This window comes from Coregonus clupeaformis, chromosome 24 (assembly GCF_020615455.1).
Source record: "Coregonus clupeaformis isolate EN_2021a chromosome 24, ASM2061545v1, whole genome shotgun sequence".
NCBI classification, from domain to species: domain Eukaryota; kingdom Metazoa; phylum Chordata; class Actinopteri; order Salmoniformes; family Salmonidae; genus Coregonus; species Coregonus clupeaformis.
The window spans coordinates 12,704,418-12,732,252 of record NC_059215.1 but is presented as its reverse complement, the minus strand read 5'-3'; the positions used below and the strand labels follow the sequence as shown (position 1 = coordinate 12,732,252).

General features: G+C 44.5%; 1 protein-coding gene across 2 annotated transcripts in view; it reads right to left on the bottom strand.

The window, feature by feature from the left end:
* The window catches only part of LOC121538014 (plexin-A2-like), a 346,168-nt gene that overhangs the window by 107,240 nt on the left and 211,093 nt on the right, over window positions 1–27,835 (bottom strand). The window contains exons 5-7 of one of the 2 annotated variants that reach the window (XM_041845745.2): window positions 21,874–21,974; window positions 6,335–6,458; window positions 2,250–2,403 (exon numbers count right to left, since the gene is read on the bottom strand). In XM_041845745.2, the coding sequence (XP_041701679.1) occupies window positions 2,250–2,403; window positions 6,335–6,458; window positions 21,874–21,974 (379 nt within the window). Of the gene's footprint in view, window positions 1–2,249; window positions 2,404–6,334; window positions 6,459–21,873; window positions 21,975–27,835 lie in introns of those variants that run through there. The other variant, XM_041845746.2, reaches the window with a different exon arrangement.

The following is a 27,835-nucleotide window of genomic DNA, read 5'->3' as shown; positions in this document are numbered from 1 at the left end:
GGGCCAGTAACCGAAAGGTCTGTGATTCGAATACCTGAGCTAACAAGGTGAAAAATCTGTCGATGCGCCCTTGAGCAAGGCTCTTAACCCTAATTTGCTCCGGGGCGCCGTACTATTATGGCTGACCCCGTAAAACAACACATTTCACTGCACCTATCTGGTGTATGTGACAATAAAACATACAGTATATGTTGTTCCTGTGTCTGCCATTTTGTTTCCCTCTCAGGCAGATACAATGTCCTCCTTTCTACCTCCCCTCCCTCCATCTTCCTCTTTCACTCCCTCCTTCCCCAGCTCCTCCACTGTCTCCCTCCCTCTCTTCAATCCCTCTCTCCCCTTCCTTCACTCTCATTACTTCTGCACATGATCAATGTTCATCTGGTCAATAACCTCTCCCCTGGTTGGTAGGTAGGCAGGCGGCCGGATAGCCCCGGCTGATGAGGGGCAGGGTGTGTGTGTGTGTGTGTAAGGGGGGATTGAGAGGGAGAATGAGAGGGAATAAGCTGACATTTACCTGGGGGAGAGACATTCATATTCGTATCACTCTCCGCAATATGGCCTCAAACTGCACCCTTTTGTTTCTCTCCGTCGCCCACACACTTTCAACATTTAGATAATAAAACATTTGACCCTTCCATTGTGTTAACGATGGAGGTTTGATTGACAGTTTTATAAGTATACTTGATGATTGGTGAGAAAAGTATCGTCCAAGCCATCCCCATATGCCATGTCTTGAAGTATGCAGGCACACAGATAAAAAAAATACTTCTGACAGCCAACTTTCTAACTCCGCCCATCACTTTTGGACTTTATAGCATTCCCAGAAGGCATGGATTATTGAGTCATTGTTAGTTTTACACTAAGACATGACTCCGCCGTTGTGCTGTAGATTTTGTGAATTTGTGTAATAAATTCTATACAATCGTTTATACTGGATTTTCGTAAATTTGTTAGTTACATTTTGTTAGTTATGTTCCAACATTCCCTCCATCTTGGTTTCAGTAGTTTATATTTTTTTTCTAAGAGATTGTCAGTTAGATAGGCTCTCTGCAATGTTTTGCATATCTTACCTATCATATGACTATATTTTTCGGACTCAAATAGGGTTACCTCAAGATTACTCTGAAATGTCTTGATATAAAACTTTTAAGTAATGAAAATGTCTACATTGGTCCATCCAAAATTGCTTTTTAATACTGTCATGGAAATAAATGTATTTCCTGTTACCAAGTCATTAACGGTTTCTATGCCTTTAGTTTTCCATGTAGACCAATTTATCTGTGAATTCTGAAAAGCTATCCAAGGATTGTTCCATAAGGTTGTGTTTTTAAGGATTGATATTGGTTCTTGTAGAATACGTTTCATTTCTTCTATATTGTTATAGTGTTCTTAAAGTTGTTAATGTTCTTAGCTTTATCCTTAGACAATAGACACGTGTAAAAAAGATTCTGGGGATGAACATGCACATCTTCAATATGTACCCACTGTTCCTCTTTAGTGCATTTAACTATATGTCGCAAGTAAAAGTCCTGGGTGGTGAGTTGATACAATTCCAAGTCGGGAAGGTTAAAACCACCCTCAGACTTAGGAAGATGTACACCATCTCGTTCAACACAACCTTTACTAGCTCATCATCCAAGAGCTACTCCTTGTCTACCTCCCCATTATCAGTCTATCCTACCCTGTACCTCTACACTGCTAACTGGCCTCAGTCCTGTGTTAGGGCAGTAATATGGGCAGCACTATCTGGCCACAGGCCCTGGTCCCTGGTCATCCATCCACCAGGTTCCTTAATGAGCCCAGGGCTGGTGTGGAGCACACTCCCCAGCCAGGGGGACTGGTTTGCGGGCATGGGGAGCTCATTAGGCTGCCTGCCTGGACCACCACCCATGTGAGGGTTTGGATCGATGATGGGACCAGATGTGGGATTAGTGAATGGAGACCAATGTGTGTGTTAGAGAGTGGAGACGGACAGAGGGAACATCGAACATCTCATTAACACACAACGCTACAGGAGCTTATAAATAGCAGAGAGAGGGAGTGAAAGACAGAACTGAAATAATGGTTGTCATGCCACAGCCTGCTGCTGTAGTGTGTACAACTGTATGGCTCAAAACTATCACCTTGAGTTTAATGTCAGTTAATGTAAGTGAATCTAGCTAGTATGGAATCGTGGAACATAATTGTTTGCCGTTGGTGATTGCGATTGCCTCGTTCACCAGATACATCAGGTGCATGTGTGTATCTACCTTGGTCAGTAGGGATGAGAGGAACATCCTTGGCGGTGGGGGACAGACAGAAGATCTGGTTACCGCTGACCTGTCCCTCCACCTCTGTCAGGTTACCAAAGGAACAGGTGATCCCAGCTGACAGGTCCGGGACATCAGACACCTTCACCAGCAACTGTATAGGGAGAGGTAGAAACCACCCATTACACCTCACATAGGAACAACCAACCATTACACCTCACATAGGAAAACCACCCATTACACCTCACATAGGAAAACCACCCATTACACCTCACATAGGAACAACCACCCATTACACCTCACATAGGAACAACCACACATTACACCTCACATAGGAACAACCACACATTACACCTCACATAGGAACAACCACCCATTACACCTCACATAGGAACAACCACCCATTACACCTCACATAGGAACAACCAGACATTACACCTCACATAGGAACAACCACCCATTACACCTCACATAGAACAACCACACATTACACCTCACATAGGAACAACCACCCATTACACCTCACATAGGAACAACCACCCATTACACCTCACATAGGAACAACCACCCATTACACCTCACATAGGAACAACCAGACATTACACCTCACATAGGAACAACCACCCATTACACCTCACATAGAACAACCACACATTACACCTCACATAGGAACAACCACCCATTACACCTCACATAGGAACAACCACCCATTACACCTCACATAGAACAACCACACATTACACCTCACATAGGAACAACCACCCATTACACCTCACATAGAACAACCACACATTACACCTCACATAGGAACAACCACACATTACACCTCACATAGGAACAACCACACATTACACCTCACATAGGAACAACCACACATTACACCTCACATAGGAACAACCACACATTAAAACCTCACATTACAGGGCACACAAGAAACTGCAGCAGTCTACAGGTGACACAGTGTGCTAACATTGTGCTGCCTTTCACTACATTTGAATAGCTAGTTTGTCCCTTACGGCCACCATACAAGAGCAATGCAAAATGTGTAGTTACATTGTGATAATTGGTTGCTACAGTATTTCACTACCATACTAAAGAGTGGGTGGAAACACAATCTAATAACCAGATGTAACGGTCATTGTTTTACAGGGAAATTGGGGAAATGGCAGTTTTGTCTTCCTCTTCAGTTCATAGGAACACACAAGATACATGAAACACATGTAAACCCACGCACACACACAGACACACTTTACACACACATGTGCGTACACACACACACACAGAGAAAGGCGTTTGAAGTCATTCTCTCTAGAGAGCAGGGTGCCACAGAGGCTAGAGCTAGCGCTCAGCAGCTCAGCCTATAAATAAATGTATTCTGCACACCGGGGTGTGTGATCCGCTCTCCAGCCAGTGAAGTGAGGGAGCCTGGGTAATTATCAGCGTGACATTTCAGAGGCATGTTCTATTAGCTGTTATTTTGGGCCGTTACCGTTTGAAGTTTTCCTTTGTTTTATCTGCCTGGTGCTTAACACCACAGGGCTAGAGGGACCAAGAGAGGGGGGGAGAGGAGAGAGAGAGAGAGAGAGAGAGAGAGAGAGAGAGAGAGAGAGAGAGAGAGAGAGAGAGAGAGAGAGAGAGAGAGAGAGAGAGAGAGAGAGAGAGAGAGAGAGAGAGAGAGAGAGAGAGAGAGAGAGAGAGAGAGAGAGAGAGAGAGAGAGAGAACAGCACAACTACATGGTTTCGAAGACACGCTGTCTAACATGAACCTCGTATGGACCTCTCCTACTGCCTTCCCTTCAACTTTATGGTGCTTCTCTCTCTTACGCCCTCAATTACAAAAGATAGCAGGAAGGGATCTATATTTCTGTTCAATGTCTTGTTCTCAACCTTCACTGTCCTATCAAGTTAATTAGCTATATTCTGCTTGGGAACACACACACAGTACAGGATGTGCTGGCAGGTTTCTATTGTGAGCATTGTTTGTTTTTAGTCAGTTTTTCCTCTTGCTGTTTTCTCTCCTCTCCTCTCCTCTCCTGTCTCTCTCTCTCTCCGTGACAGTGGTGATGCAGTGGGTGTCGTTGTGCCAGAGTCTGTAATCTCTTGCCTAATTGGTGGCAGTGTTTTTAATAAAGGTAATTTGATTGTTTTCCCTGCTGCTTTCTCTGCTGTTGCCCGTGAGGATAGGCTTTGTTGTCATGGAGATAACTTCCTGCCACAGTGGAATGCTCAGATCTGAGGTGACCCTGTTGCTGTCATGTAGTCAGAGAGGAAAGGGGGGAACATTTCAGTTTGCACAAGACAAAGAGAAAGAGCACACAAAGCCATCATTCACCTCTGTTATAGGTTATAGGTGGCATGGTGGTTATAGAAGTCCTGTACTGTGTGGTATTATACATTTTGTATTGTAGATATGTAGTGGTGTAATGTTATATGATGTACTGCTTTATCTTATGTTTTATATGTAATATAAGTGCCTTAATGTGTTTGGGCCCCAGGAAGAGTAGCTGCTGCCTTGGCAACAGCTAATGGGGATCCCTAATAAATACAAATAAAAATGGGTTACCTCTGGTACAGGTAGAACTAGGGCCATGGTCACCCCTGATAGAGATAGAACTAGGGCCATGGTCACCCCTGTTAGAGGTAGAACTAGGGCCATGGTCACCCCTTTTAGAGGTAGAACTAGGGCCATGGTCACCCCTGTTAGAGGTAGAACTAGGGCCATGGTCACCCCTGTTAGAGGTAGAACTAGGGCCATGGTCACCCCTGTTAGAGGTAGAACTAGGGCCATGGTCACCCCTGTTAGAGGTAGAACTAGGGCCATGGTCACCCCTGTTAGAGGTAGGACTAGGGCCATGGTCACCCCTGTTAGAGGTAGAACTAGGGCCATGGTCACCCCTGTTAGAGGTAGAACTAGGGCCATGGTCACCCCTGTTAGAGGTAGAACTAGGGCCATGGTCACCCCTGTTAGAGGTAGAACTAGGGCCATGGTCAACCCTGTTAGAGGTAGAACTAGGGCCATGGTCAACCCTGTTAGAGGTAGAACTAGGGCCATGGTCACCCCTGTTAGAGGTAGAACTAGGGCCATGGTCACCCCTGTTAGAGGTAGCACTATGATGGCTCACCTCTGTTACAGTGATAGTAATGCCTGAACAGTGTACATCAGTACACAACATGGAAAATATTGAAACGGGAACAGGATGCAGCGTTCTTGGTTGTGCTGCTGGGAATATGAATACACATTCAAAAGCCCAAAGACTAGTGTTGTCACGATACCAGATTGTCCTTGGCAGAAAAAAAAACATAAAGCAGATTAAACTCTATGGTCCTTTAAAACCTACTGTATGTAAATGATTGTGTGATATAGCTTGTACATTAAACAAATGTGACTCTAGGTGACAACATAAGGCTGTTTTCCTCAAGAAACAAATTCCGCTTCATGTTCTGTTTTCTTTGCCTCCTTTCTTCCTAGTATCGCGGTACTGGTATTGTGAGAACACTACCAAAGACTGTTTAGAGACCTTTGTCAGGAGGGACTGGCGTGTGCATTCCCATGTGCTGCCGTTCGAAGTAGAGCACAACGTAAGAGTGTTATGGTGTGTGTGTGTGAAAGTGTGTGTGTGTGTGTGGCTGCATGCATTACTGAGCTGAATAAAAAAGAAGACAATACAGATGGCCTGCTTGTCTGTTTCAGTCTGCCCATGTTGACTTACTGTACTACTCAGTACACTCTACTTTCACACCCATACACACTCCCAAACACACTCCCACACACACTTCTTGGCACACAAAACAAAATGTTGGGCACAGGGGATGCATATGCACACACATACACCCACACAGTGCATTTATTAGACACAGAGGATGATGTTTATGCATCTGTGTTCATCTACAATACACTGTTATTCTGGAATAGATTGAGAGAGCGCTTCAGCTGTGTAAAAACCTGGTTTCAGATAATACCATAACTACCAGCTGGATGTTGACGGTGTGTTGGGGAAGTGTGGTGTGGTCGATTAGGGGAGTGAGTGTGTGCGTATGTGTGTGTGTGTGTATGTGTGTGTGTGTGCGTGCCTGCGTTAACTCACTGGCACGCTGGGCTCTGACACTGCGATGCTGTCTGGGTACACCGTGGCCTTCACACACTGAGAGAGAGCAGCAGCGAAACGGTATGGCTCATCTGCACGCTCACAACGGTCCTTCTGAGAACACCTGTATACACAGACAGAGAAGAGGAGAGGGGGATGGGGAGGAGACGAGAGGAGGGAGGAGGAGAGGAGCGGGTTAATGACTGGTGTAATGGTACTTATATATCTAACAACAGTAGCTCAGTGTATCAATCAACACTTTTCAGATTGCCTGACTCCTAGACCTTCTAATGGTGGTAACAGGTTTAGTAACAGGTTGACCAATATGTTGACCAATGCTGTTTTGAGCCCCACCCTGCTTTGAGCCCCACTTGTACAAAAAAATGTGGTTGCCTGTTTTGCATGTAATTCTGGCATTTATTCATGTCACATATCAGTTTAGCAAACAATGTAAAAAAAAAAAAAAAAAACTTGACTTAATAAAGCAGCATACAAACTTGGTTTTGTGCCAACAAAGGGGTTAAATGTGTGTCCAAAAAAACTCTAATATTTCCTGAGCTTTCTTATATCTACTAGATATAGCATAGACACTTGAAAACCTTATTCCTTATGATACATTTTTTGACTGTCTTTTTTGCCATTTATAAATGTGTTATTCAATGTGTTTCTATGGACTATGGTAGTAAAGGCCAAATTCAATATGTTATCCCCCCAAAAAATATATATAAATTATATATACATCAAGCACGATCCAAAACGAACACTCTTAAAAGGATAAAAACATTCACACGCAACACCATGGGCCAGAAAAGGTTGAATGCATTGGCCATGCTGTCAATCCAGCAGAGAATGCCAGACTTTGATGACAAAGTAATTGAGAAGTTTTCCCAGAAGAAGGACCGCCACGCCACCATCCACAACAACGGTGAGTCCATATTGTATGCTGCTGCATAAGTGATGTAATATGCCAGGGAAATATATATATACTGTTGCTAAGAAAGTAACACTAAAACGAAAAACTCACCAGAAGCGGGTGGGCGGAGCAAGCAGAGTGAGGCGGGTGGAAAGGACAGGACAGGCAGATCAGTGACTGTCATCTTTGCTGATAGCAATATTGTGTTTCCATAAGTGGATGAATTGGTCTAATTTAGCATGTATGTTAAAGCCTCAACTCTTAGCTACCTCTTCCAATTCAAATGAGCTTGAAAAAAAGTGAATAATTAAATGTTTATTGTTTTGTGTGACTACAGCGCCAGCGATAAAATGCTAAAATAGAGACACGTTCTAATTGAGCGAGGTGTTAAAGCGGACAACCCACCCACCCGGATTCGGTTGGGTCATTATAATTCAAAACAATGCCTTCTAAAATAAATCACAATCATGCCTCGCACACTTGCCTTTGGTGAGTTTAGGCCATAAATGTATGTTGTGTAGTAAGCTGTTAGTAGCCTATGTGTCTCACCCTAAGAATTCTATTGCTTATATAGGTCTATCTCATTAGTATATTATTCATCATTTCAGGCAATGTTAGAGTGATGCATTTAATTATCTCATGTGCTTTTCTCTGTGAGGAGGGGATACTATGTAATGTTGTTGGGTCTGTAACCACAATATGGTGTCAGAGCATTTCGTATTATTCTGTGCGTAAATCCGTGACACTCCATTTAGTATGATATGTTGCCATGGTTTCAGGAGACAGCCATTATCTATGTGTAGTTAGAGGCTGACCTCTTGGCTCTCTCATTAGCTGAAGTGCATGCTTCTGAATGTTGACTACAGTACATACCCCCCTCTCTCCTCTCCTCCATCCCTCTCTCCCTCCCTCCACTAACCTGTCACTCACAGCCTCTCCACCGCTTTGTGTGGGATCACTCAGATTCCTAATGGGGTCTGTATGGAATGCACACAGACTAAACCAGGACACTCCAACCCTGTTACTGGAGAGCTACCGTCCTGTAGGTTTTCATTCCAACCCTAATCTAGCACACCTGATTCTAATAATTACAGTTTTTTCCAACTGCTTACACACAAAATCTTTTCATGTCACACGATTTTTGAAACCTCTCACTCAAAGTGCAAAACTACACACCAAATCTCCAAAACCATAAGCTATTTCTCAGCCTTTGACTCAGTTGTCAATTGCATAAAACACTTTTTTCAAAACACTACACACAATTCTCTACCTAAAACACAAAAATCTAACAGGAAGTGACTTGCTTTCCTTTTCCAAACACAACCAATCAAAATGCTACACTTATTCACCAGGTCACACACACACTCCTCACATGTGCAAACACTAATTGCTTAACTGATCACTAACCAATCACTGCTTTACTGTAGTATAGGCCTATAAATAGGTCAAAGGTCAGATTACCTGTTTTGAACAATGGATGCCAACAATGAACAGAGAGCAAGAGGAGTAGGAGGGAAAGGCAGGGGACAACAACGAGGACAAATTCAAAGATGAAGAGTTGGAAGAGGAGGAGGAGGAGTAGGAGGAAGAGGAAGAGGAAGAGGAAGAAGTGGACGAGGGCAAAGAAGAGAAGGAAGGAGAGCCATCTCTGATGAGATTAGGGCAACACTTGTTGATCATGTGATCAACCACAGTTTGACCGTGAGAGAGGCTGGACTGAGTGTCCAGCCCAACTTGAGTCAATTTACAGTGGCGTCCATAATTGGAACCTTCAGAAATGAGAACATGTATGCAACTATCTAATGACTATTTTAGCATTACAGTAATGTACTGTAAAATATGTATGACTGCATAGTATTGCATAAACATTTGTAACTCTAAGCCATCCATTTACTGCACTGCATTGAATGAATGAGGTTGGTTATCATGCTGTACTAAAATTTTTTGTACATTGTTTACAGTTCCTATGCTGAACACATACTGTGTTTGAATTCTGTACAGAGTGGAAAGGCAAAAACATCATGGAGGACGAGGACGCTTGTTTACAGATGTACAAGAGACTGCAATAATAAATATGGTTTTGGCCAACAATGCAATTAGGATTCGAGAGATAAGAGAGCATATCTTGAATAATGACACCATATTTAACATCAATGCTGTAAGCCTGTCGACCATACAATGCATCCTCCAATGGCACCAAGTGACGATGAAATAACTTTACAAGGTGTCATTTGAGAGAAACTCTGACAGAGTCAAGAATCTGCGACATGACTTTGTAGAGGTATGTATGCAACACTACCTCCAGTACTTCAGACATACCATATTTACTCATCTGTATTGGAGATGGATGCCCATGTAATTCGCCATGAATTTACAGTTTTTCTCAATTGTTTACACACAAATACTGGTACTTGAGACACAATGACCACAACATGTAACTCATGCACCAACCCCCTGAACCAATTCTGCTAAACTACAAGCACAATTCCTGCTTTACACCCAAATTGCAGTTCTACAACACACGTTTTTCAAAATACGACACACAAATCTTTGCATTTGGCACAATTTTCATGCAGAAAATCTCTTCTTTTCACAATGAACACACTGCCATTCAAATATGCACACTGACTCATCACATGGGCAAACACCCGTCACACAGTTTTACAATTAGCAATCAGAGCTTTAGCATAAAAGGGCAACAGGTGAGCTCTTCTGTTTTGGAGCAATGGATGCCAACATTGGAAACAGAGGCAGAGCCAGAGGAGTGAGAGTAAGAGGAGGAGGACGGGGAGGACAAGGACGAGGACGAGGACGAGGAAGGCCAAGGACCGTAATCTCTGATGAGATCCGAGCCACTTTGGTTGATCATGTGGTCAACCATGGTCTAACAATGAGGGAGGCTGGGCAAAGAGTACAGCCAAATTTGAGCAGGTACACTGTAGCATCCATCATCCGGACATTCCGAAATGAGAATAGGTAAGAAATCTACTCTCACTAGAAAATTGCAGTACTGCATATCAATACAGTACTCAACGAGTACAGTAGTACAGTATTGCCTGTGGACTGTTCAGTAGGACTGTAAAAATAAAGTATGTTTCAAGTATTTGGGAAATGTATTTCTACTTTGTATTTACAGCATTTTACTATTTGTTTGGCAGAACTGAAAGATTACCAACACAAGGTGGTCGTGAACGTGTTCTGTCTCCTGAACAGGAAACTGAAATCATGAACATGGTCCTAGAAAATAACGCCATAACATTACGGCAAATACAAAGAAAAATAATAGAAAACAATGAGATATTTCAAAATATTGATAGGGTAAGCTTATCAACACTGGACCGTGTCTTGCACAGAAATAATCTCAGGATGAAGCAGGTCTACAGGGTGCCATTTGAACGCAATTCAGAAAGAGTCAAAGAATTGCGATATAACTATGTGCAAGTGAGTCCTATACAATCCCACAATTGATGCATACTCTCAACACTGTATAAATTATACATATTTCAGTATTGTAATCATAATGATTGTGCTTCACAATAGTGACCACTCCATGTCTATTTCTGATATTGTCATGTGTGTTTCAGAGAGTCCTTGAGTTAGAGGTGGCTGCAGTGGAGCACCAGTTCATCTTCATTGATGAGGTTGGATTCAACCTCACAAAAAGACGAAAGAGGGGAAGGAATATCATCGGCCAGCTTGCCATTGTTCAAGTCCCTGGCCAGCGCGGAGGGAACATCACAATGTGTGCAGCGATTACCCACCATGGCGTCATCCATCACCATGCTACCCTTGGCCCCTACAACACCGCCCATCTGATCACATTCCTGGACACCCTACACAACACACTCATTCCACCAGATCAGGTAGATGGCCCAGAGCAGCTCAGGTACGTTGTCATTTGGGACAACGTAAGTTTCCACAGGGCTGCTCTGGTTCGTAACTGGTTCACTGCCCACCCACGCTTTTTAGTTGTTTATCTCCCTCCATATTCTCCATTCTCCATTTTTTCTGCCTGGAGATGGAAAGTGTATGACCGAAATCCACAAACGCGTATACCTCTTCTCCAAGCTATGGAAGACGCATGTGGAGATATAGCAGCTGATGCTTTCATGGCTAGAATCGCCATGCTAGGCGATATTTTCCCCCGCTGCTTGGCCAGGGAAAACATTGCTTGTGATGTGGATGAGGTGCTGTGGCCAGACCGCAACAGAAGAGAGGATGCAGCATAATTTTTTTTATTTTTTTATTTTTTTACTGTAACTGTATACATTAAATTCTTCTGTTTTGTATGTAGACCACTGTATGTGCAACTTTGTGTTGGTTTTGAATGGGATGTACACTGTGTACATTGTTTTTGTGGGAAAAATGAAATATATTTGTTACCGTGTATTTGTGTGTTCTGAGTATAAAAACAATATTCTCAAATATTTTACAACACACTTATGTATGTACTGTCTGTAGTAATGGCAACACTGAACCAAAAAAAGGCCTAAGTCATTATGATGAATGGAGAAGAAGTGTTTTCCATTCATCATAGTGTTTTACATTGAGCACATCAGGTTCTTATAAATGTCTATTCATATGATGGTTTGTGTGTGTCATTTGAAAACAAAATACCATTTTGATAAGAAATAAGATTGTTTTGAATGTAAAGTTTCATTTTGCTGGAGAATTGAGGGGTTTTGCCCATTGTGTGTGTGTGTTTTGATTTGTGTGTAGAGTTCTGAGAATATGAGGCATGCTTTCAGAAAATGTGTGTAAACAATCGAGAAAAACTGTATTTATGTGGATGAGGTTGGCTTCAACCTCACCAAAACCAGGCGCCGCGGAAGAAATGTTATAGGACCGAGGGCAATTACCAATGTCCCTGGACAGCGTGGGGGTAATATAACTATGTGTGCTGCCATCACTCAAAACGGGGTCCTCCATCACAATGCCACACTGGGTCCGTACAACACCGGCCATATGCTCACTTTTCTGGATGCAATTTACACAATGCTTGTCCCTGATCCAGATCAGGAGCCTGCTAGATTTGTGGTTATATGGGACAATGTTAGTTTCCACTGGGCTGTTCTGGTCCAAAACTGGTTTGCCACCCATCCACAATTTGTTGTTTTGTACCTACCCCCATATTCACCTTTTCTAAATCCCATAGAATTATTATTTTCAGCCTTGGGCTGGAAAGTGTATGATCGCCAACCCTATGCCCGCATGCCGCTTCTCCAGGCAATGGAGGACGCATGTGGGGACGTAGAGGTTGCCTCTGTCCAAGGTTGGATACGCCATGCTAGGAGATACTTCCCTCGATGTTTGGAAAGAGAAAACGTATCTTGTGATGTGGACGAAGTATTGTGGCCAGACCCAGCCCGGAGAAGAGATGAAGACACACACAATTGTGTTCATTACTGTATTCTAAAGAATATACTTTTGGCTTACATATGTTTATGGTTTTGTTGTATGCTACTGTATACAACAGTAATGTTTGGCCTAATAAATATTTTCTGTTTCTACATTGCATTGGTGTTTACAGTGTACTTGTTACCCCTCTCAGCAGATTACTTTCACTGTAGAACATTGTATTGAAATGTAGATATAAGCCTATGAAAGACCAAAGAGCTTTAGATTTAGAACAACAGTGTTTACATGGTATATCCACAAATGTACTATTATGAAAGAAGTGTTTGCCATTTGATGCAAATGCTTCATTCTGACATGTGTTTATGGCATTTTGAATGCAGTGTTACATTTTGAAGGAGATGTGAGGCATTTTGCATTTTGTGTGTGCAGTTTTGGGAATTGTGTGTAGAGTTTTGAAAAAAGGAGACATCGTTTTGAAAACGTGTGTAAGCAGTTGGAAAAAACTGTAACTGGTTGATTAACTGAATCAGTTACAACTGGGGTTGGAGCGAAAACCTACAGGCGGGAAGCTCTCCAGGCACAGGGTTGGAGAGTCCTGTACTAAACCCACACATTCACCCACGCACGCATGCACACAGAGACACACACAGACACACAGACACACACACACACACACAATTATAGAGCCTTGTTCTTGCATCCCATCAGTGTGATGAGGCCTTGAATAGCACCCCAGAGCAGCTGAAGGCAGTACAGGCAGTCCTACAGCACTAGTTAGCCAGGTCTGTAAGCTAAGCCCTGTCCAAAGTGATGAAGTAGAGCAGACCTCAGTCAGTCTGTCAGTTAGTCAGTCAGTCAGTCTGCTAGTCAGTCAGTCAGTCTACTAGTCAGTCAGTCAGTCTGTCAGTTAGTCAGTCTGCTAGTCAGTCTGTCAGTCAGTCTACTAGTCAGTCAGTCTGCTAGTCAGTCAGTCAGTCTACTAGTCAGTAGACGTCGCGCGAGTCAGTATCAATCTGCTATCGTCAGTCAGAGAGCAGCGTCAGTTGCTAGTCAGTCAGACTGCTATCTACTGCTACTGATGGAAATCACTGCTAACATACTATGTATAGACTATGCATAGACCACATAATAGAATAACATAGCAGCTGTGTTGATTTCCACACACCATCAATACACACTGGAATGCATGCACACACTATATACACACAAAGATCATTAGATCGTGGCAGCCCTATCCTGCAGTAGTTTGAGCAGACAGTGAGTGTGTGACCGTGATGTGAGCTCCATTGAGACACAGAGGTCTAAGGCACTACTTACCTCTAGGTCCTCTACCACCGCCTGCCTCTCAGCCTCCCTCCGCTCTAGACTGGCAATTACGCTGTCGTCTCTGCCGCGGCTGGTTCCCCGACACACACACATGCACATACACACTCTGTCGCTGTCTCTCTCTCTGGCCCTGACAGGAGAGGCAGGCGACAGGGGGAGATTTCCACCCCTCTCCTTCCACCTCTCCCCTCCTCCCTAACCTCCTCCCTGGGCTCAGTAGAGGTGTGGACGGAGGCTGGTTGATTGCTGCTCCTTCCCTCCAAGTACCATGTTTAAAGACACAGGGAGTGGAGAGAGAGAGACATCTCTAAAATGGACATGTTCTCACACTCACTCCTTCCGTTACTGTTATCGGACAGAGAACCACCATACCCTTGGAGGGGTGAGAGGAGTTTAGATTAACAATATCAGATGCAAGCGAAAGGGAATGAAGGGATGGAGAGAAACAGGGAGAGAGGGAATGAAGGGATGGAGAGAGAGAGAGAGAGAGAGAGAGAGAGAGAGAGAGAGAGAGAGAGAGAGAGAGAGAGAGAGAGAGAGAGAGAGAGAGAGAGAGAGAGAGAGAGAGAGAGAGAGAGAGAGAGAGAGAGAGAGAGAGACTGTATGTATAGTGAATATTTGATGGTGTTTAATATAACAACAGGTCCACCATCCAAGTAGGTCTACAGCATCATCTGTTTGTTATGTCACAGGATGGGCTGTCTCCTTTCCTTTGATACATCTAATGTACTGTCTGTATTGCCTCAGCTGCTTGGATGGACTCCTGTCTGGGGACTCTGTGTACATGTATGTAGTCAGGCAGACTGTGCAAAGCTCCCAATACGCACAGATCACATCATCACACTGCCATCTTGAATGAAGAGTGATTACTGAGAACAGCCCTGAGCTGCGTTGAGCTACATGCTCATTTCCCTCCAGAACACCCAGATATTCAACAAGCTCTCACAGTCTCACTGCACAATTAGACGTTTATCTACGTTTCTCCAAACATCAGATTTTTTAAGTTGCTCCAAACTTCACATTTGGAAGTATTTTTGACACCCTGGGTTGCTGCTGCTGCTCTGTATCGTTCCATTTCGGCAAACGTCACATTTTTAAGTTAAGGGTTAAGTTTAAGGTAAGGGTTAAGGTTTGGGATAAGGTTAAAACATAAAGTTTAGCCACTCATTCCGAATGGTTAAGGTAAGGGTTAAGGTTTGGGATAGGGTTAAAACATAAAGTTTAGCCACTCATTCCGAATGGTTAAGGTAAGGGTTAAGGTTTGGGATAGGGTTAAAACATAAAGTTTAGCCACTCATTCCGAATGGTTAAGGTAAGGGTTAAGGTTTGGGATAGGGTTAAAACATAAAGTTTAGCCACTCATTCCGAATGGTTAAGGTAAGGGTTAAGGTTTGGGATAGGGTTAAAACATAAAGTTTAGCCACTCATTCCGAATGGTTAAGGTAAGGGTTAAGGTTTGGGATAGGGTTAAAACAAAAAATGTCCACCACTGTGATCAAACCTACAACCTTCTGATCCAGAGTCATGGATTATGCCTATCTGCCATCCCCATCCACAATGTCCTAGCAAAACCCAGGCCTACTTGATGGTAATAGCTTTCACTGTTGCCCTTAGTGGCCGGTTTTGAAGGCCTTTGTCCTCAGGACATGGATAGACGTCCAATTTCGAAGTCAATCTTGAACAATCTCCCTGAGATATTGGTGCAAATTGAGCGTTTCAGACTCTTTGTTGCATGCTGCTGCCTTCCTGATGTGTGTGAATATCCATTTAAATGGAGGCAGCGGGAGGGAAAGATAGAGGAAGATAGAGCCTAACTACAGCAGAGGTTTTTAGTTATTCATTTATATATATATTTTTTTAATTTCAAACAATAACAATCATACATAAACAAAAGACAATAAACAGACTCACACAAATTTCAACAAACATCAATGACATCACACCTGCTCAGACCCACATTTTCCCACCGCAACCTTACACATCACGTTTGTCTCACACGCATGTTTAGTTATTCAGACTGACTCATGTTGCATTTCTGAGGCACAAAAAGGGCTTTTGTGGTATCTGTCAGAGAGGAGCGATAGAGAGCAGAGGAAGAGGAGAGAAGAGATAGAAAGATAGAGAGTAATGGAAAGAGAGATGAAGGGAGTTGGAGGGAGGGAGAGAGAGAGATGGCAGGCTCCTCTAAAAGGATTCCTCTCATGGGGTACGAAATGGGTTTATTAATAATTGGCTTATGAGTAATACAATAATTGGATCCCCTCCTCCCTCCCACCCCCCCTCCACCTTACTGCCCCTCCTCCATGTCTCTGGCTGTAAATTAAATGACAGCGATGGAGGGAGGGAGGAGGGAGACTGGGCATAAGATAAAGCTGACATGATCCCGGCCTGGTTTCCATATCAAACCCATCTCCATGGTAATAATAATGCGGTAGGTAAATATGCCGTCATCATTAATAATAACGGTACTGTATCTCTGTATGGCTCAGATAGATACATGGCTCTATTGATACGTTGGGCATGTTTGTTGATCGAAATCTCATTAGCAGTTCATTTGGGAGAGAGATTGATGCAGTGCGGAACACAATGTTAACCTGGCCATTAGACACACAGAGAGACACCCTCAATACAGCCATTATCATCACTGGCCTAATTGTTGTTACCATTGGGAAACGAGTGGATATTTTATGCTTTCTGTGCTTGACATCATTCAGGAGCGCTCATTTGTGAGAGGCTACTGTAGAATATCTAGGACTGCATATAGGCTCCTGGAGTCTATAGGACTACACTTAGGCTTACTGGAATCTATAGGACTGCCATTCAAATCACATGATGGGTCAAAGTGTATCTTACTGTGGAAGACAGTGGCCATGTGCTAATTAGCAGTGTTGCCAATTAGCGGTAATGCAATAGATCAGACAAATCATTTGAAAGAGCATAATTTAAGAAACACTATTTAAGTGGCCCACGTCCCAAATCTGTTCCTCTGACCTAAAAATGTGGGCTGCATCCCAAACCCCTGAAGGAGGGCTTGGTGATGTAATAAGACTGTGTGTGGCTTGCCAGGGAGCTGAACAAGTCATTGGACAGCATTTACCATTTCTACTGGCTACCATGGTAGAGTGAAGGAACAGAGAGATTGTAAATTCCTCTTGTTGTCATTTAGCAGCCACTCTTATCCAGAGCAACTAGGGTTAAGTGCCTTGCTCAAGGGCACATCAACAGATTTTTCAGATATTAGAACCAGCAACCTTTCGGTTACTAGCCACTAGCCTACCTGCCGCCCAGGTAGTATGAAGTTGGGTATGAAGTGCCAACTCCTACACTATAGCTGATGCCCTGTAGGGCTGACTGAGGGGGTATATATGTAGATAGACAGTGTACCCACACAACGCCTCATCACTGACAGTGGTGTGTGTGTGTGTGCCGACAGCATTGCCCATCAAAGGTTGAGTCATGCTGTGCAGAGGGCCTTATCCTTCCATAGCCTGCAGCCGCCATGCAACCAAGCTTCTGTCAACCAATGAGATCCATGTACTAACTCTGGAAAACAAGGCTCATCCAATGAGATCCATGGACTGCTAATGGCCCTGTCTCTGACTTACATAAATATTACACTGAACAAAAATATAATCGCAACATGCAACAATTTCAAAATATTTTACTGAGTTACAGTTCATATAAGGAAATCAGTCAATTGAAATAAATTAATTCTAATCTATGGATTTCACATGACTGGGAATACAGATATGTATCTCTTGGTCACAGATACCTTAAAAAATAAAGTAGGGGAGTGTATCAGAAAACCAGTCAGTATCTGGTGTGACCACAGATCTCCTACTCCTTTGCATAGAGTTGATCAGGCTGTTGATTATGGCCTGTGAAATGTTGTCCCACTCCTCTTCAATGGCTGTGCGAAGTCGCTGGATAGTGGCGGGAACTGGAACATGCTGTCGTACACGTCAATCCAGAGCATCTCAAACATGCTCAATGGGTGACATGTCTGGTGAGTATGCAGGCCATGGAATAACTGGAAAATGTTCAGCTTCCAGGAATTGTGTACAGATCCTTACGACATGGGGCCGTGCATTATCATGCTGAAACATGAGGTGAGAGCGGCGGATGAATGGCACGACAATGGGCCTCAGGATCTCATCACAGTATCTCATTCATTCAAATTGCCATTGATAAAATGCAATTGTTGTTCGTAGCTTATACCTGCCCATACCATTCCCCACCGCCACCATGGGGCACTCTATTCACAAAGTTGACATCAGCAAACTGCGCGCCCACACATGTGGAGGGTTAAGTACCTTGCCCAAAGACACATCAACAGGTTTTTCATCTTGTCGGCTCAGGTATTTGAACCAGTGACCTCTCGGTTACTGGCCCACCGCTCTAACTACTAGGCTACCTGCCACCCAGTATTAGTATATATTAGTATGTGGCCATCCATCGGAAGTGACACCCCTTCATTCTGGGTGACCCCTCTACCCCTCCTCACCCTACACATCTCCATCTCCGGATCAAACCCGTAATGTGGTAAACATTGAGAAGGAAAAGCATCTTTAGAGTGATTAGGTAGGTAATCATGCAGGGGTTGCAGGGAAGAGACACTGGCACTAGACCGTCTACTGCTCTGAGTGGTTAAGACCATGGTCAGACCAGACCGCCAGTTAACCAACCTCTGTTGGTCCATTCAGGGCCGGTCAGAGCTGAAGAGCGCTTGAGATGATGAGCTTTCTTTGAACTGCAATCAAAACACTGCTCACTTTGTGGACCTGAGAATGTGGCATCAAATGCTCTCTCTCTCTCTCATTTTTTCTCTATTTTTCCCCCCTTCTTGATGCTTTCAATGGGCGCATACTGTCTGTAACAGCTGCTGGCAATTAAAGGACTGTGTGTGGAGTCTCGGGCCAGTGTGGAAGAAAGAAGGCAGGCTAGAAGAAAGAAAGAAGTGAAAGAAGATACGCCACTCCACTCCTCTCCTGGCCAGCCCTGCCTGCCTCTCTAGTCTGTCCTCGTCACCAGAGCTGCCTAATGTGCTGCCATGTTCCTAATTAGCCACCTTAACATGCAGCGCTTCAATGGTGGCACAACAAATAGTAGAAAGACTAGAGGAAAAACAGTGTATTTGGAAGAAAAGAAAAGAAGAGAGAGCGTGAGAGAGAGAGAGAGAGAGAGAGAGAGAGAGAGAGAGAGAGAGAGAGAGAGAGAGAGAGAGAGAGAGAGAGAGAGAGAGAGAGAGAGAGGATGAGAGAGAGGCGGGGAGAGTGAGAGAGAGACAGCGAGAGAGAGGCGGGGAGAGTGAGAGAGAGACAGCGAGAGAGAGCATCTTTAATAAGAGCCAGTACATCTCTACCCTAGCTGAGCCGAGCTCCATGGTGGCACAGACAGACATATGCTTTCAGGGGAAAATGAGCAAACATTGGAGAGAAGAAGGAAGGCTAATTTCATGAAGTCAACATTGATTTGGGGAAGAAAGTGTCCATGGTGGCCAGGCAGTCATAGTACTCAGATGCTGTTTAGTTGAAGGAGGTGGAGGGAGGATGATACAGATTGGGGGGAAACAGATCATCTACAGCAGGTTTCAACAAGAGCCTCCTGTTCCAGTTGGCTATGGCCACCCTGAATCAACAGCCTCTTCTGGTCAACGGACCCCATAAGATGCATTATCAGACTAAACAACGACCTCTCTCACTGAGCACTGCATTACTAAATCTTAGCATTTCACTCCACTGTGTCTATGTACAGTAGATAAAGCAGGGCTGACAGGGGAGCGACCCCCCTCTGGCACTGGGTCAAAGACAGACTGGGATTAGCTCCAGAGACAGCATGGCACAGGGCAGGGCAGCGAGCAGGGCAGAGTAGGGCAGGTAGCAGGGCAGAGTAGGGCAGGGAACAGGGCAGAGTAGCGCAGGGCAGAGAGCAGGGCAGAGTAGGGCAGGGAACAGGGCAGAGTAGGGCAGGGAACAGGGCAGAGTAGGGCAGGGCAGGGCAGAGAGCAGGGCAGAGTAGGGCAGGGAACAGGGCAGAGTAGCGCAGGGCAGAGAGCAGGGCAGAGTAGCGCAGGGCAGGGCAGAGAGCAGGGCAGAGTAGGGCAGGTAGCAGGGCAGAGTAGGGCAGGTAGCAGGGCAGAGTAGGGCAGAGAGCAGGGCAGAGTAGGGCAGGTAGCAGGGCAGAGTAGGGCAGGTAGCAGGGCAGAGTAGGGCAGGTAGCAGGGCAGAGTAGCGCAGGTAGCAGGGCAGAGTAGGGCAGGTAGCAGGGCAGAGTAGGGCAGGGTAGGGCAGGTAGCAGGGCAGAGTAGGGCACCATAGTGTTAGACAGCAGATGGTGATCTGACGTGATATCAGGGCCTGACCTCTTCACCCCAGATGCAGTACACACACACACCATAACACCACAAAAACAGCTGCTTCTCAGTCCTGCCCAGCTGCCCTCTCAGTCACAATGCTAAAATCCACCATCTCCCCCCCCAGCAACATCTCAGCATCATCAGGATAAACAGTTACACAACACAGAGTGAGCAGGATTATCAGCAGCACCCAGTCTACAGAGGAATGAGTGTGATTACAATCAGAGGCCACTGAACCCACTGAGGTTAATTCTAATGGCCTGCTAAATGATCTCAGTGAAGGCATGCTACCCCCAAAATAATAGAGGGTGTTACCGTCGCCCCAGAACACCCTGCCTGCATCACTGCATGGAGGAGAGCAAATGCTGAATTACCTTGTCGCCAGGCAATTATTTGTCCTGTCCCAGCATTGGAGTGATGTAAATTACTTTAAGTGCACTTTGCAGGGGCTGCCATTACAATAATGATGATTGCAGCTAGCGGCTCTGACACACACATTCAGCTATAGCTTCTTCTTCACAGTGTGGTCTGTGATTAGCTGGGCTATGCATCAAATACAGAATAGAAAGAAGAGAGAGAGAGAGAACACCACTCCTCCGCTCAATCCATCTAACCACAGCCACTTCAACTCCATTTATTTGTTTTCATCACTAAGTCTGACATGTATCTGGAAATCTACCAGTGCTGCTTTTCACTACCACTCAGTCTCTCCCTCTCTCCGACTCCCTTTCTCCATCTCTCTATCTGTCTGTCTCTCTCGCTCCTCTCTGTCTTTCTCTCTCTCAGTCTCTCCCTCTCTCCTCTCTCTCTGTCTTTCTCTCTCTGTCTCTCCCTCTCTCTCCGTCTCTCTATCTGTCTGTCTCTCTCGCTCCTCTCTCCTCTCTCTCTGTCTTTCTCTCTCTGTCTCTCCTGAGTCTCTGCGCTGTCTTGAGTTCTAAATGGTCTTGCAGTAACGGCTAATCGCCAGCAGGTGTCACTCTTGGATTCTATGGCTCAGCGCACGGTAGTGACTCCTCTATAGGTTGGTGAAGAAGAGAGCTGTGACTTCAGAGCGCGGTGGTGACTCTTCTATAGGTTGGTGAAGCAAAGAGCTGTGACCTCAGAGCGCAGTGGTGACTCCTCTATAGGTGAGTGAAGCAGAGTTCAGAGAGCTGTGACCTCAGTTGTATCACAGCAGACCACCTGCCACTCAACACCAGACACGAGACAGACGCCTGGCTCTGAACCTGTTCTATAGCTGAAAGGCATCAGTTACTTAAAAGCGCCACATACAAACAGGTTAGCCTCTGTAGCCTTTCATTTATTGTTTGTTATCACACTGTTATAAACCATCACATCAATTGCTTTGGCTTGTAGGCTAATGGCACTAACACACTAGAGCAAATGATGGGGAGGTTCTAAGCACCTCTGATCAGAATGTGTGTTAGTATGTTTAGCTAACTGTGACACTGGGAGCAGAGGTTGCTGAGGGTCACAGTGGGCTTTGTGTCAGCCAATGAACAGCCAGGTAGACGTGTACACTGAGCAGTGGACATAGAGATGAGGGTTGAGAGGTGAAAGTGTGGTGGTTGTGTGGTGAATACTCACATGTTGTGTAGGACACACCAGCCACAGTGGGGGTCACCGGAGCTCAGGCACTCTCCACACGTCCCGTACTGATCACATGACTCTATAGGGACCTGTGTCACCTGAAAGGAACACACAGCAGGGTTACCATACATTTGCTATCTTAAAACCTTTACTGCAGTGGGCTAAATCAGGCTCACACAGAGTGTTTCTTGGTAGTCTTAAACAAATCTACTTTGAAACAAAAGTATACACCTTACACACATGGTTATGGGCTTAAAAAAAGGAGACACCTGTACCAAGTCAGATAAAGAGTTGAAATGTATTACATTTTGAGTTTGCATCCCAATATTACACTTTATATAAATCACAGAATACTGAAATATAACAAAACTGTTTGACATAGAAACACTGGATTTCTGGCATAAAAAAAAAAAGAATGTTAAGTAATTATGCAATTACGAACAATATTAATAACATTCCATCCATGAGGCCACTAGAGGGCGATTTGGTAATTGGACTGCAGGAAAGGCGTACATTACATCACAAGTCAGATGTGACGTAGCAAGCCACTGTGTATCGGGACATGAAGCCTGCATTAGGGCAGGGAATTGCCAGGGACCTCGCGATACGATATTATCATCACACTTAGATGCCAACACGATTTGTATTGCGATTCTCACAATTCTATAAGTATTGCGATTCAATACTGCAATTTGATTGCAATTTGATGTTCCAAACATATTGCTCACTATATGTCTACTGCAGAGGGACAAGAGAGAGCATGAGAAAGTTATCATCAGTAATGGAAATAAAAGTGCTGAAAACATATTGGATCACTATTTAAAAAGAAGATGGAGAACAAGCTATAGGATGAAAAATACCGGCATTTTGGTGCTGGTACAGCCGACTAGCGCTAGCTAACGCTATCTAGCAAAATAAATAAATATATATATAAATATATATATATATATATATATATATATATATATAGACTGAGTATACAAAACTTTAGGAACACCTTCCTAATATTGAGTTGCACCCTACCCCCCTCCCTTTTTGCCCTCAAAACAGCCTCAATTCCTCAGGGCATGGACTCTACAAGGTGTTGAAAGCGTTCCAAAGGAATGCTGGCCAATGTTGACTCCAATGCTTCCCACAGTTGTGTCAAGTTGGCTGGGTGGTTGACCATTCTTGATACATAAGGAAAACAGTTGAGCGTGAAAAACCCAGCAGCGTTGCAGTTCTTGACAAAAAACGGAGTGCTGGCACCAACTATCATACCCCGTTCAAAAGCACTTAAATGTTTTGTCTTGCCCATGCACCCTCTGAATGGTACACATACACAATCCATGTTTCAATTGTCTAAAGGCTTAAAAATCCTTGTTTAACCTGTCTCCTCCCCTTCATCTACACTGATTGAAGGGCATTTAACAAGTGACATCAACAAGGGATCATAGCTTTCACCTGGATTCAGCTGGTTAGTCTATGTCATGGAAAGAGCAGGTGTTCTTAATGTTTTTTATGCTTATATATATATATATACAGTACCAGTCAAAAGTTTGGACACACCTACTCATTCAAGGGTTTTTCTTTATTTGTACTATTTTCTACATTGTAGAATAATAGTGAAGACATCAAAACTATTAAATAACACATATGGAATCATGTAGTAATCAAAAACGTGTTAAACAAATCAAAATATATTTTAGATTTGAGATTCTTCAAAGTAGCCACCCTTTGCCTTGATGACAGCTTTGCACACTCTTGGCATTCTCTCAACCAGCTTCACCTGGAATCCTCTGTTGCTCAGCTGGTAGAGCACGGCGCTTGTAACGCCAAGGTAGTGGGTTCGATCCCCGGGACCACCCATACACAAAAATGTATGCACGCATGACTGTAAGTCGCTTTGGATAAAAGCGTCTGCTAAATGGCATATTATTATTATTATTATTTTCCAACAGTCTTGAAGGAGTTCCCACATATGCTGGGCACTTGTTGGCTGCTTTTCCTTCACTCTGTGATCCAACTCATCCCTAACCATCTCAATTGGGTTGAGGTTGGGTATTTGTGGAGGCCACGTCATCTGATGCAGCACTCCATCACTCTCCTTCTTAGTCAAATAGCCCTTACACAGCCTGGAGGTGTATTGGGTCATTGTCCAGTGTCTAATCTCCATTGCTCGTGTTTCTTGGCCCAAGCAAGTCTCTTCTTATTATTGGTGTCCTTTAGTAGTGGTTTCTTTGCAGCAATTTTACCATGAAGGCCTGATTCATGCAGTCTCCTCTGAACAGTGGATGTTGAGATGGCGGCCAGGCAGCTATAGGAGGCCAGAAAGCTATAGGCCAGGCAGCTATAGGAGGCCAGGCAGCTATAGGAGGCCAGAAAGCTATAGGCCAGGCAGCCAGGAGGCCAGGCAGCTATAGGAGGCCAGGCAGCTATAGGAGAACAGGCAGCCAGGAGGCCAGGCAGCTTTAGGAGGCCAGGCAGCTTTAGGAGGCCAGAAAGCTATAGGCCAGGCAGCCAGGAGGCCAGGCAGCTATAGGAGGCCAAAAAGCTATAGGCCAGGCAGCCAGGAGGCCAGGCAGCTATAGGAGGCCAGGCAGCTATAGGAGGCCAGGCAGCTATAGGAAGCCAGGCAGCTTTCGGAGGCCAGGCAGCTATAGGAGGCCAGGCAGCTATAGGAGGCCAGGCAGCTATAGGAGGCCAGGCAGCTATAGGAGGCCAGGCAGCTATAGGAAGCCAGGCAGCTATAGGAAGCCAGGCAGCTATAGGAAGCCAGGCAGCTATAGGAGGCCAGGCTGCTATAGGAGGCCAGGCAGCTATAGTAAGCCAGGCAGCTTTAGGAGGCCAGGCAGCTATAGGAGGCCAGGCAGCTATAGGAGGCCAGGCAGCTATAGGAGGCCAGGCAGCTATAGGAGTGAACAGGGGAGAACAGAGGAGTGAGGACAGCTGGGGCCAGCTGGCCAGGCACCACTCTACCAGCACATCACATAGCCTTTTGTGTGGCCGAGTGCATCTGTCCACCTAGGTAGAGCCTGTACAAACTCACTGTAAAGAAAACACACACTAAAACACTATGTAAAGAAAACACACATTAAAACACTGTCTGTAAAGATAACACACACTAAAACATACTCTGTAAAGACAACACACACTAAAACATACTCTGTCTGTAAAGAAAACACACTCAGACACACAGATCTGTGTGTGAAAGGCTCCTATACATTACATACACACAGACTGACAGACATACCAAGAGATTCATTCTGACTTTCCCTCTCAAAATGCCCATTCTATTGGCATACTCAGTGATTTCTTTCTGCCAATACATCCCTGGATGCTGCCATTTTTTTCCAATGTATCCTGAAAAACATAACGCAAATTCTCAAAACATGATTCACACAACTGTGAACTCTAAGCACACTTCCACAAGGGGTCAAACTCAGCTGACCTCCCTCTCCAAGCCTGACCGCTTAACTTCAATTACTCTGTTTCCGTGTCTGGTCATGTCTTGGTGTGTTTGGTAATGGCATTCTTTGGAACGGCAGCACAGGCAGGTAAATAGGTGTGATCCAGGCTCTGCTCCACCACTAAATGCATCACCAAGTCACTTAGCTAGACCTGCTTTACTAATGCATTTTAATGAATTTTTACTGGCTCTGGGAATCAACACCCCCATACCATCGCCTACATACACTATATATACAAAAGTATGTGGACACCCCTTCAAATTAGTGGATTCGGCTATTTTAACCACACCAGTTGCTGACAGGTGTATAAAATCGAGCACACAGCCATGCAATCTCCATAGACAAACATTGGCAGTAGAATGGCCTTACTGAAGAGCTCAGTGACTTTCAACGTGGCACCGTCATAGGATGCCACCTTTCCAACAAGTCAGTTCGTGAAATGTCTGCCCTGCTAGAGCTTCCCCGGTCAACTGTGAGTGATGTTATTGTGAAGTGGAAATGTCTAGGAGCAACAATGGCTCAGCTGCGAAGTGGTAGGCCAAACAAGCTCACAGAACGGGACATCCGAGTGCTGAAGCGCGTAGCATGTAACAATCGCCTGTCCTCGGTTGCAACACTCACTAGCGAGTTCCAAACTGCCTCTGGAAGCAAAGTCAGCACAATAACTGTTTGTCGGGAGCTTAATGAAATGGGTTTCCATGGCCGAGCAGTAGTACACAAGCCTAAGATCACCATGCGCAATGCCAAGCGTCGGCTGGAGTGGTGTAAATCTTGCCGCCATTGAAATCTTGCCGCCATTGGACCAGCGTCGGCTGGAGCAGTGGAAATGCGTTCTCTGGAGTGATGAATCACGCTTCACCATCTGGCAGTCCGACGGACGAATCTGGGTTTGGCTGATGCCAGGAGAACGCTACCTGCCCGAATGCATAGTGCCAACTGTAAAGTTTGGTGGAGGAGGAATAATGGTCTGGGGCTGTTTTTCATAGTTTGGCTAGGCCCCTTAGTTCCAGGTAAGGGGAATCTTAATGCTACAGCATGCAATGACATTCTAGACGAGATCGGTGTGGAAGAACTTGACTGGCCTGCACAGAGCCCTGACCGCAACCCCATCAAACACCTTTGGGATGAATTGGAACGCCGACTGTGAGCCAGGCCTAATCACCCAAGATCAGTGCCCGACCTCATTAATGTTCTTGTGGCTGAATGGAAGCAAGTCCCCACAGCAATGTTCCAACATCTAGTGGAAAGCCTTCCCAGAAGAGTGGAGGCTGTTATAGCAGCAAAGGGGGGACCAACTCCATATTAATGCCCATGATTTTGGAATGAGATGTTTGACAAGCAGGTGTCCACATACCTTTGGTCATGTAGTGTACAATCTCATACACACATTGTGCACAGCAGTGACACATTACTAGGCTACTGCCTTGCTATCGCCACTTCAGTATTTGCATAAGCAGATATTTTGCATAGGAAACAAATACTATTGCACTTGTTTATAGCGCTCTTAATGATTTGCATCTACACATAGCTACAGAAACACTCTGTGCCTGCTGTGACTACTGACCCCCACACACACAGCCCTAGTCCAGGCGGTAAAACACACACATCTGCGCCACGGAGGTGCCACATAGTATCACGTCCCTTCTGTGAGGGTACTGTACAGAACAAAGCATTGTGGTCTACATGCTAGGGACAGACCTATCTTACTGCTGCATGTCCCTCTCTCTTTTTTTCTCCCACTCTAAACAGTAGGGATGTACATCTTTCCCAATTCGATACGTATCTAGATACATGGGCTCCAACACGATACAGGAACTATATATTTTAGTTTGAAACGATTTGATGCGCTTCGGTTCGATACGATTCGATACACTAACATTTATTGCATAAACACATTCCTTTTCCTTATTTTCCATTTTCACTGAACAAAAATATAAACGCAACAACAAAAATATAAACGCAACATGCAACAATTTCAAATGTTGTTTTACAGTTCATATAAGGAAATCAGTCAATTTAAATAAATTCATTAAGCCCTTTTTTGATTGACGACCCCACTTTGAAAATTTGCGCGACCTCAACCATGTGAAATAAATTATGTAATTAACAGCCAATGTTTACTTTTTTACTTGGGGCTATGGCAGTCAATTCAAAAACATTCTAACAGTATTTCTGATTGTCTTCTCAACTCACCATCATATACTTTTAATGTGAGGCTATGACAGTCCATTGCAAATTAGTCTGACATAATGTCTCTTATCTTACCATCACTAATGAGATGGGTGTGCTTGATGCATGTCGTGTTGGAGCTTCTCAAAGTCAGGGGGCGTGGTCGACAGTGCGCACCTCATCTCTGCTGTCACATCCAACCTGGATCGATATTTGGTTTTAATGCTGACGAGAGCACTGAAACCAGCTTCACACAGATAAGAGCTGGCGAAGGTGGTGCTTTCAAGACAACTGGGAAATCGGAAAAATACGAGGTCAAATCATGACGTCAGTGATCTTTA